Source organism: Pollachius pollachius, assembly GCF_949987615.1.
Source record: "Pollachius pollachius genome assembly, chromosome: 11".
NCBI lineage: Eukaryota > Metazoa > Chordata > Actinopteri > Gadiformes > Gadidae > Pollachius > Pollachius pollachius.
In genome coordinates this window covers 20632095-20641833 of record NC_136944.1, presented here as the reverse complement: position 1 = coordinate 20641833, position 9739 = coordinate 20632095, and the positions used below count along the sequence as shown (strand labels likewise).

The 9739-nt window shown below is 47.6% G+C and overlaps 1 protein-coding gene across 1 annotated transcript in view; it reads right to left on the bottom strand.

The window, feature by feature from the left end:
* The window catches only part of iqck (IQ motif containing K), a gene marked incomplete at both ends in the record, with an annotated part of 13124 nt that extends 3614 nt beyond the window's left edge, over positions 1-9510 (bottom strand). Inside the window, 8 exons of the mRNA XM_079746187.1 lie at positions 116-230; positions 7798-7882; positions 8063-8140; positions 8517-8569; positions 8753-8850; positions 8960-9116; positions 9237-9364; positions 9459-9510. Of these exons, the coding sequence (XP_079602313.1) occupies positions 116-230; positions 7798-7882; positions 8063-8140; positions 8517-8569; positions 8753-8850; positions 8960-9116; positions 9237-9364; positions 9459-9510 (766 nt within the window). The remainder of the gene's footprint in view (positions 1-115; positions 231-7797; positions 7883-8062; positions 8141-8516; positions 8570-8752; positions 8851-8959; positions 9117-9236; positions 9365-9458) is intronic.
* Between the last annotated feature and the right edge of the window lie 229 nt (positions 9511-9739).

Sequence of the window (9739 nt, the reverse complement as noted above, 5' to 3'; positions counted from 1 at the left end):
TCTGCGCGCGTGCGAGTGAGTGTGTGTTTGTGTTTGAGTTTGCCTGTCTGTGTGTGTGTGTGCGCGTGCCTGCCTGTGTTGCCTGTGTGTGTGTGCATGTAGAAGGGTTCCTAACCTCGGCTCTCTTGCAGAGCCCAGAACTGCTGGACGGTCTTGGTGATGTCACGGTTCTCCTCCCGCAGCTCCCGCTGCCACTGACGGAGCTCCTGCACCTCTGGGTGCAGCCGGACCTATTGTGAACATGCACACGCATACAAACACACACACGCGCACACACACACAGGCAAACACATGCAGACACACGCACACACAGACACAGGCAAACACATGCAGACACACGCACACACAGACAAACACACACAAACACACACGCAGACACACACACACACATACACAGGCAAACACATGCAGACACACACACGCACACACAGACAAACACACACAAACACACACGCAGACACACACACATACACACACACACAGGCAAACACACGCAGACACACGCAAACACACACACACACACACAGGCAAACACATGCAGACAAACACACACACACACAGACACACAAAAAACACAAGCTGAGGTAACTCATGCCAAACCATCAATACCGCAATGCAACTGCAATGATTGTGTCAATAGCCCGGTCAATAGGACACAAAACACACACGCAACCGATGATTGCCTTGCATATGAGCATTTCAAATCACGTGAAACCAATGCAGTGTATGTTTGACAGATGTACTGGGAGATTACGGCTCAGTTTGAACCAAGTGCAGTCAAAACCAGATCTCAACAAAGGCAACCGTGACTGGGGGGGGGGCGGCGATTATAGAATAGGGCTATATTTAATGTGCCATCCAATGTAGAAGTGCGAAATGTGCGAGGGCACTTAGTTCCACTTGGCCAGCGTGTGACTGTGTTTGAACGCGTGTGTTTGGGAGAGTGAGAGAGAGACATTTTACCAACGTGTTGGTGCGAGTGGGTGTGCGCCTACTGCTTGTCCACTAATTAGCTTGTCTTTCCTCTCTGCCACCTTCATCTCGCTGCTGCGCTTCCTGCACGGAGTCAACCTCTCTCGCAGAGGGTAGCATTGCGGGCCATAACGGCTAGCATTGATGCTATTATCTATGGTAGCCTCACTGCACACTAGACAGTCCCTCCAGAAAAAACGCGATTGTGCGACCGCATAATTCAACGCATAATCAGCCAAAGTCCGCATATTCATGCGGGGCCGCATTTTTTCAAATATGCCGCACTTTCAACGCATAAATTGCCGAATTCCGCGCAAAATATGCGGGGCTCGCATGATTTCATAATCCCTGCATTTTCGTTGCAATAAAGTCACATATATCTTAGCAGAAAGTTGAAAACTTTTGCGTTCACTCCACACAAGAGCGGCCATTTCCCCCTGTTGCCATGGGAACGTTATGAAGTGACGTAATTACGCGTCGTAAACGTCATCGAAAAGCTGCATTTTTCGCAAGTTCTCGCAGTTTTTGAAAGTTCCCGCAATTTCATCGCATAAAATTGCATAAATATGCCGCATATTTCATCGCATTTTTTAAGAAAACGTGCCGCATAATCAAGGATTTTTGGCCGCAACAATCACAAAAAACCGCCGCATTTTTCTGGAGGGACTGACTAGAGAGTTCTGAAACATACGGGAAACGCATGCAGAAAGGCAAACAAACAAAACTACAGCAAGTATATTGCATAGTGCAAGCACAATCCGTTCTCGCTGGATATCAATATTCTAGGGATCTCCCTTCATATTCATATCTTTTGTTTTTTGGCTTCGTCAAGGGTTTATGAACATCAATGATTCGGGGTGATTTTCTTCCACACCGTTTCCCCCCAGGGAGCGGTGAATAATATGTCCTTCACTGGGTCCCCTGTCAGCTCTCTGTGCTGACTGGAGATACCAGTGAAATGGAAATGAGGGCTCAAAGATCACCAGCAATGTGTTTGTGTGCGTGTGTGTGTGTTATGAGAGTCTAGGGTTTGTGTGGTTCCTTCACCACTCAGTTTTGTGTTTTTCCCCTTGATTAGGCCAACCATCCAGGCATGCCAAATTTCTAGTTAAAGAAAAAGAATCATACCATAATGGCCGTAAATTTTACTCAAATAATTCATGAAGCGATGCTTTCATAACTGATAAATGTGAGACCCAATATATAAGAATTGCCTGAGGAAATACATCTCTGAGGGTTTAGCTCTTTATTTGATCTCTGTGATAATGATTCAGGTGAGCCAGGGCGTTTGTGTGTGTGCTTTTGTATGTGTGTGTGTGTGCGTGTTTGGGGTGTGTGTGTGCTGAAGCTGCCTGAGGTAGGTAGCATGGGCGATGCCGTTTCACAGTATTGCAAATACTGTGCATGTGTCTGTCTGTCTGTCTGTGTGTGCATGTATGTGTCTTTGTGCGCATGTGTGTCTTTCTATCTGTGTGTGCATGTGTGTGTCTGTGCACATGTGTGTATGTCTGTCTGTCTGTCTGTCTGTGTGTGCACGTGTATCTGTCGGCCTCTTTCTGAGTGTGTGCTGTGTGTGTGCATGTGTGAGTGTGTATGCACCAGGCAGATCAGCGTAGTTGGCATAATTAAAGTGTTTGATCCAAATCGATTGTGTGTCAGAGCAGTGTCTTCTTAAGCATGTTGATGCGGGTGTGTAAGTGCTATTTAACAGTCCATGAGCGTCAGTGCCATCATGTATATGCTGTCCTCTTCAAAATGGGAAATGGAGAGATGAGAATGGCAGCAGAACAATTGAAGAGGCTCATGCATGCCAGACACGCACACAAACATCACATATTGAATCTGACAAACAGATGCATGCGCACACACACACACACACACACACAGACGGACAGACAATAACGGCATAAGCCACTGAAGGAGAGGCACCATATTGCTATATCCTTCCTGGTGTCTTTCATTAAACGAGACCTGGGACACACATCACACGCGACGCAATCAGGAGACTGCCAAAAGCAAACACACACACCTGAACTGCCCCAGAAGACCACATCGTCAAGAATCTCTACATACACACCCTGTGTGTGTGTCTAGATTCCCTACATTCACAGCCTCTGTCTGTCTATCTGTGTGTGTGTGTGTGTGTGTGTGTGTGCGTGTGTGTATGCGTTTGTGTGTGGAGGAGGGCTGGCTGCAACCCCACCATGTCCCTTATACTGTCCCTCTCGTCTATTCTCCCCCATTTATCTGGCTATACACGGACACACACATACACTGCCACAGAGGGTTAGCACTCACGGCTATTAGCGCTCCATCAGCGAGGCTATATTAAATGGCTCGGTCCAGTGTTCACCTATAATCAATACAATAGGGGGAAAGAGATGGAACATCTTCACACCAGTGAGTGGGTGAGTCTCTCCGTCTCCTCCACTTAAATCAACATACCATAATGAAATCACCCCTCTCAAACCAAAGACCAGAAAGCCCCTGCATCTCTATATCTGTGGCAGTGGTTAAGGGAGGGAGGGAGGCAGGAGGGAGGAGGGGGGAGGAGTCTGGGGGAGGGGCCCCAGCGTGGGGCCCCAGGGCGACGGACGTTCATGCAGGCTCTACTGTGCGTCAAGCGCGGCTCTGATGACGACCAAGCCGTCCCGCATAATGTGTTCCTCCATCGCCGTGGTTACCGCTCACTGGCTGACTGACCCGACTCTCCACAAACAACCCCCTGACCCCCACACACACACACACACACACACACACACCCCTCGGGGGTTGATTCAGTTAGTATCAAGGACCCACTTTAGCGGAGGTGAATGCCGTGTGAGTGAGTAAGTGAGGCGGTGAGTGAGTGAGTGAGGCGGTGAGTGAGTGAGCGAGTGAGTCAGTGAGGCGCTGAGTGAGTGAGTGAGTCAGTGAGTGAGTGAGTGAGTGGGTGAGTCAGGGAGTGAGTCAGTGAGTGAGTGAGGCACTGAGTGAGTGAGTGAGTGAGTGAGTGAGGCACTGAGTGAGTGAGGCGGTGAGTGAGTGAGTGAGTGAGTGAGTCAGTGAGGCGCTGAGTGAGGCGCTGAGTGAGTGAGTGAGTGAGGGAGTGAGGCAGTGAGTGAGTGAGTGAGGCGCTGAGTGAGTGAGTGAGTGAGTGAGTGAGTGAGTCAGTGAGGCAGTGAGTGAGTGAGTGAGTCAGTGAGTGAGTGAGTGAGTGAGGGAGTGAGTCAGTGAGGCAGTGAGTGAGTGAGTGAGGCGCTGAGTGAGTGAGTGAGTGAGTGAGTGAGTGAGTGAGTGCACATGAGCGGAATCACTGGCGCAGTGGCATGAGGAGGTGCGTGCGGGCAGAGGGCGGCAGTGCGCTGGCACGAGGGTGTGATTCTTCGTGGAGGACTACACAAAGAGACAGGGTAAAGTGGCCTAGTTTCAGGAGGCGTCAGTGTGTCGGCCCGCAACAGCAGACTCCCTAGCCTAGCAGAGACCAGGCAGAACCCACGCACGCACCACTCACTATGGGGGTTTTATAGAGATCCCCAAAATGGAAGTGGCATTCTTGAGATTCATTGTAACAACACAACCACATTTTTTTACATTGCAAAACTAGTTTGTTTGAAAAACAAACTAGTATAAAGCAACGGCAAAAAGAAAATGGCCCACTTTGCCTTGACGGAGTTCCAATCCCAGGCTATTGTTAAGTCTGGGAATGGGAAACTCGGATACGCTTGCCATGAATATAAATACAAACAATCACACACAACAACCGCAGCGGTTTATATGGGTGCCCTGACCCTGAACTGTGCTGGGCTACGGCCATGGGGCTGTGTCTAATTGAAACTCCTTTTCATCCCTCAGCTACCACAGATCTGCTCCTGGAGTGAACCTTGCAGATCTCAGCGGGTCAGTGTTGGAGCGAGTGTGAGAGTATGTTTTCGTCTTACAGTCCGAGCGACAGATAAGTGGATTAGAATTAGTGCTGAGATCGTCGGGGTCCGCATTGGCAGAGACCCAGGATGAACATTTGTTTTGGGGGGAGGGCGTTGGATTAGAGAGTGTATGTGTGTGTGTGTGTGGGTGTTTGTGTGTGTTGAATAAGAGTGTGTGTGTCTGTGTGTGTGTTTGTGAGGTTGTGTGTGTTTTCGGTTCAGTGCACACAGAGAGGAAAAGCAGTCATATGAGTAAATACACAAAAATACCCCAAAATAGTTTTCTCCCGACTGCTCGCACGCACACGCGCGCACACACACACACACACGCACACACACACACACACTGCAGTGAGTGCTGCGTCAAGCTGCGTTGCGTAACTGGAGAAAGTAAGAAAAAGAGAGAGACAGATGTACAGAGAGAGAGCGAGAGAGAGAGAGAGAGAGAGAGAAATAGAGAGAGAGAGAGCGAGAAAAAGAGAGAGAGCGAGAGAAAGAGAGAGACAGGCAGAGGTAAAGAGAGAGAGAGAAAGGGAGGGAAAGAGAGACAGATGTACAGAGAGCGAGAGAGAAAGAGACAGACAGAGGTGCAGAGAGAGAGAACAGGAGGGAAAGGGAGAAGGGGGGAGGCTTGGGTCTTGAAGACAACACTTGGTCACGGAGAAAGAGGAAGGATGGATCAGTTGGAGACAAGAGGACGAATGAGAGCAGGAGGATTTTCCTTCAGATTAGCAGAGCGACACACACACACACACAAACACACTAACACACACACACACACGGCCTTCAGTGAGCCATGGCGCTCTGTTCAGCCTCAGTGCTCCCAGCGACCGGGTGACAATGCCTGGGCTCCTGAAGTCCTTGTGTCCTCTCGGCTGGCCCCACCATTTATTAGGCTGTTGTTGGTTTCTGGGGCCAAGGTAGCCATGTAGCAGTCACCACCACCACCACCGTCACCACAGAGTCCTAGTAGCAGGCTTCACTGAGCTCTGCATCTGTCCCTTCCCATAATATCCTACTACCACACACACACACACACACACACACACACAAACTATCTAGTCATTCTCATTATACCTCATTAAATCCTTCAATGAGTGAACGTCTGAGAAGCGAATCTGAAAGGTTGAATAATTGAAGGCTCATTCAATAATGATGATACTTCAGTATTATTGTCGATCCTCATTATCGCCGTCATCATCGCGGTCGCATTCCTTCTCCTCACTTCTTCCCCGCATCAATCATTCATCATCCCATCATTCATTCTTTATCCCGTCCGTCCACCCTCCCTCCTTTCCGTCCCTCCCTCCGTCCAAAAGAACATTTTTAAACTAAGCTTGCACTTTCTCAGCCAAGTTATCCCCATCTCCCCACTCTACTGTTTTGTCTCGACACATCCCGGTCGGTCTCGGCTGCAGAGCTATTAGTGGCCCTCCTCAATCTCTTGAGTGCAGGGAAAACACAACGGCGGCGTGATGACGCGTTACCGCCATCTACCGATGCAGAGGTGAAATGAAGCACCGGAGATTTTGAGAGGTAGTGCTGCCCCCTGTTGGTGACATAGCCACGTGAAATACATGCGTTCAGATCTCTGCAAGTGACACAAAGTGACATGGTGGGAAAGTGACATGGTAGGACGCATTGCAAGGGAACACACACACACAAACAAACAAACAAAAGGAAGCACCTTACCTGGAGAACTTTTAGTTTGACACATATTGATCAACGAAATCAGTTATGGTGTCCAAAAAAAAAAAAAAGGAATACATATAAAACAGTCAAATTAATCAAATTAAATTGATGTTCCCGTCTGGGGAAAGCATTCGTGAACAGAAGGTTCTGTGTGTGTGTGCACGTCTCTCTATTTATAACCCGGTGCGAAACACTCTGGTACAGACCACCCACACATACTGGCAGCGTTATAAGCCCCCAGCCTTTGTGATGACATAACAGCACCGCTGAATGAACACAGGCTGCAAGGATGCAGGGATTTGGAAGGGAACCGGAGGGATTACACAACAGCTCTGCTCATCGCCGTGCATGCAGAGACAGCAGCAGCAGCAGCAGCAGCAGCAGCACCCAGCGCTCTGCACACACGTACATAAGTGATAAACGGACGGCTACGGGATGGGTCACTATCTTTTGCTCCATATTTGATGGAACTAATTGAGCCGCGGGAGGCGGGGATATGGGAGAGCGCGTGATTGGTCAACACAAAGTCGGCCAGCAGTAGTACTGACAATTTTTTTTAAAGTGTGTAAAGGTTTGAAATCAATTGCGTGTAGTCTGGCCACTGAAGAATTACACACATTCAAATCCCTTTTCTGAAAGCCTCATCCACCACATTCAGTCTGGTTTTCTGGCCCAGTCTCTGTGCCCCCTCCCCCCAAAAGTTCTGCTATAACCGAGTAGGACTGCTGGTACCGAGACTATGTCTACCGCATTTCGGTACAGCATCATCCAGGACCAGGCTGAATCCAACAACACTAATAGTACCTCGTACATGGGGGAAATGTTATGTCATGCATTACTGTTCCCCTGTGCATTTGTTCTCCGTGTCCAGTGGTGCTCCAGCAGGGCACGGTTTGGGCATAGTTGTGAACCCATCGTTTCATACTCTGGCTTCAGGCTAGGGCTGATCGGAGGGGGCATGGTACAATGAATTCTGAGAGCTGCAGGGCTTCAGTAGCAAGGCAAGCTCGGAGGAGTCAATTTCACAAGACTTGAATACGCCGCTAGTTTAAGAGACCTACAGTTCCTGAGAATTGTTGACCTTTCTGTGTGTGTGTGTGTGTGTGTGTGTGTGTGTGTGTGTGTGTGTGTGTGTGTGTGTGTGTGTGTGTGTGTGTGTGTGTGTGTGTGTGTGTGTGCGTGCGTGTGCCAGCGTCGTTGTCTCTATCTGTGTCCTGGCCTGACCTACCTTGTATCCCCTCCAGAAAGACTGGATCATAATAGCTGCCTGGTGCTCACTCAGGAGGAGGGAGAGAGGGATGGGAGGCCTTGGACTAAAATAGAGAAAAACAAAGTCAGAGTGAGTGAGTGACTATAGAGAGAGAGAGAGAGAGCACCAGAGTGTTTTACTGCCGAGTAGCAAATCTGAAGAACAAAATGTCAGATTGACAAACTATTATATCCTGTTTGTCCTGAGTGTGTGCCTGAATGAGGGAGTGAGTGATTTCACTCACTGTTTGAGGATCCCATCCTTCACAAAGGGGATATCCTGGAAGCTAACAGGCCGCTGTTCTTGTCTGCGTGGGTTATGGCTGTGGAGAGGAACCATATGATTCTCTAGCCTGGTTGCAGTAGGGTGAGTACAAACAATTGTATACAATGCAATCAAGTAACAGTTAGGTGAAACCATACACAATTGGTAACCCCGGATTATTAGCAAATGTTACTAAATAGTTAAAATGTTACATAAATCTAATTTGTGAGGCTTCCATCAATATTTACATCAATATGTATCTATTTTAAGTTTATGAATCACAGTAACACAGAATATGGAATTCAGACAATTGATTGCAATTTATATTAGCTGTCGATTAACACTATTGGGCTGCAAAAAGTAGGACAAAGAACACGTTTTGTTTAAATGGAAAGTCCTTGCCGATGGAAAAGTATAACCGAGAGAGAACCCACTTGTAAAGCCACTCTGTCAGGAAGTCACATGGGTTAAAAGCTGTTATCTTCCTCTGAAACACAAACAAAATAAACAAACAATGACCGTACTATCGGTTGATTCCAATTGAGGACACATTTATAAATGGGATCATTTGTAATAAATGCATATTTTCTTCAATGATTAAGATTGATTTATTGTAGCAGGATAATTGGTCTGTTGGTATCTTTTCGGGTTTAGAGAGGCATTTTCCTACGTTGAAACAATGCTGTTTCTGGGCCTCTCTGAGCATGGCTTCTAATCCAGGCAGCAAGATAGGAAACACAGTCTCTTCCAAGTACTGAGTGATGGGACCTGAACACACACACACACACACACACACACACACACACACACAAAGAAAGATGACCCATTTGCCAAGAAGGAATTGCAGACTGATGGGATTCAGGAAGAGCAAACCTACGGTCTTGGAGTTGTGGGGGTCTCAGAATAGGTGTCGCTATGCACTTCGAACTTGATACTTTTGGCTTTGGATCTTTGCTTAAAATGGAGTAGCCAGCAAGGGCAGGGTGGCCAAGAAGAGGGTCAAAGTTCCTCAGAGGGTCATCGTCAACAGGAACCTATAGCAAACCATTGGTAAATCACAATTATCTCATCACATGTGAGGGTCTGGCCATTCCTTTTTTTTTGTATTATTAATTTTTACAATATTGTCAATATTGGTTTTGTTATGATCTGACCTTGGCTGTCGTGAGCCCGTAGTAGACCGGGGAGTGTTGGCTGGCGCTGAACTGGGAGACGTGCGTGCTGATGGACGCAGTGTCCGTCCATCCGTCGCTGGGAGGACTGGGAAGCTCAACTTCATATTCTTAATAAATACAACCAAGTAGTATTACGTTTTTTTAGCCCCTTCACCACTGGTTATTTATCGTTTTCTGTTTTGTTTTTGTAATACATCTTACCTTCGCAAACTTGTTGCCACAGAGTTTTCTTTGCACCAATAACCTTTGCCATGTTTCACTGTGGTTGGTTGCTAGGGACGTCGTCAAGGAAATGCTCGGAATCAACTTCCGGTTGTGCAGTCGGGATATGAAGTGTGCTTATTATTTTATTTCAACCGACGATTCTCGAATGATCCACTAGAGGGCAGCAGATAGTCTATGACGTCATCCCAGCCCGCTGGTTATAATATACACATTTCTTATAATTTATTTCTAGGCCTTTGACTGGATTGTCGTGCATG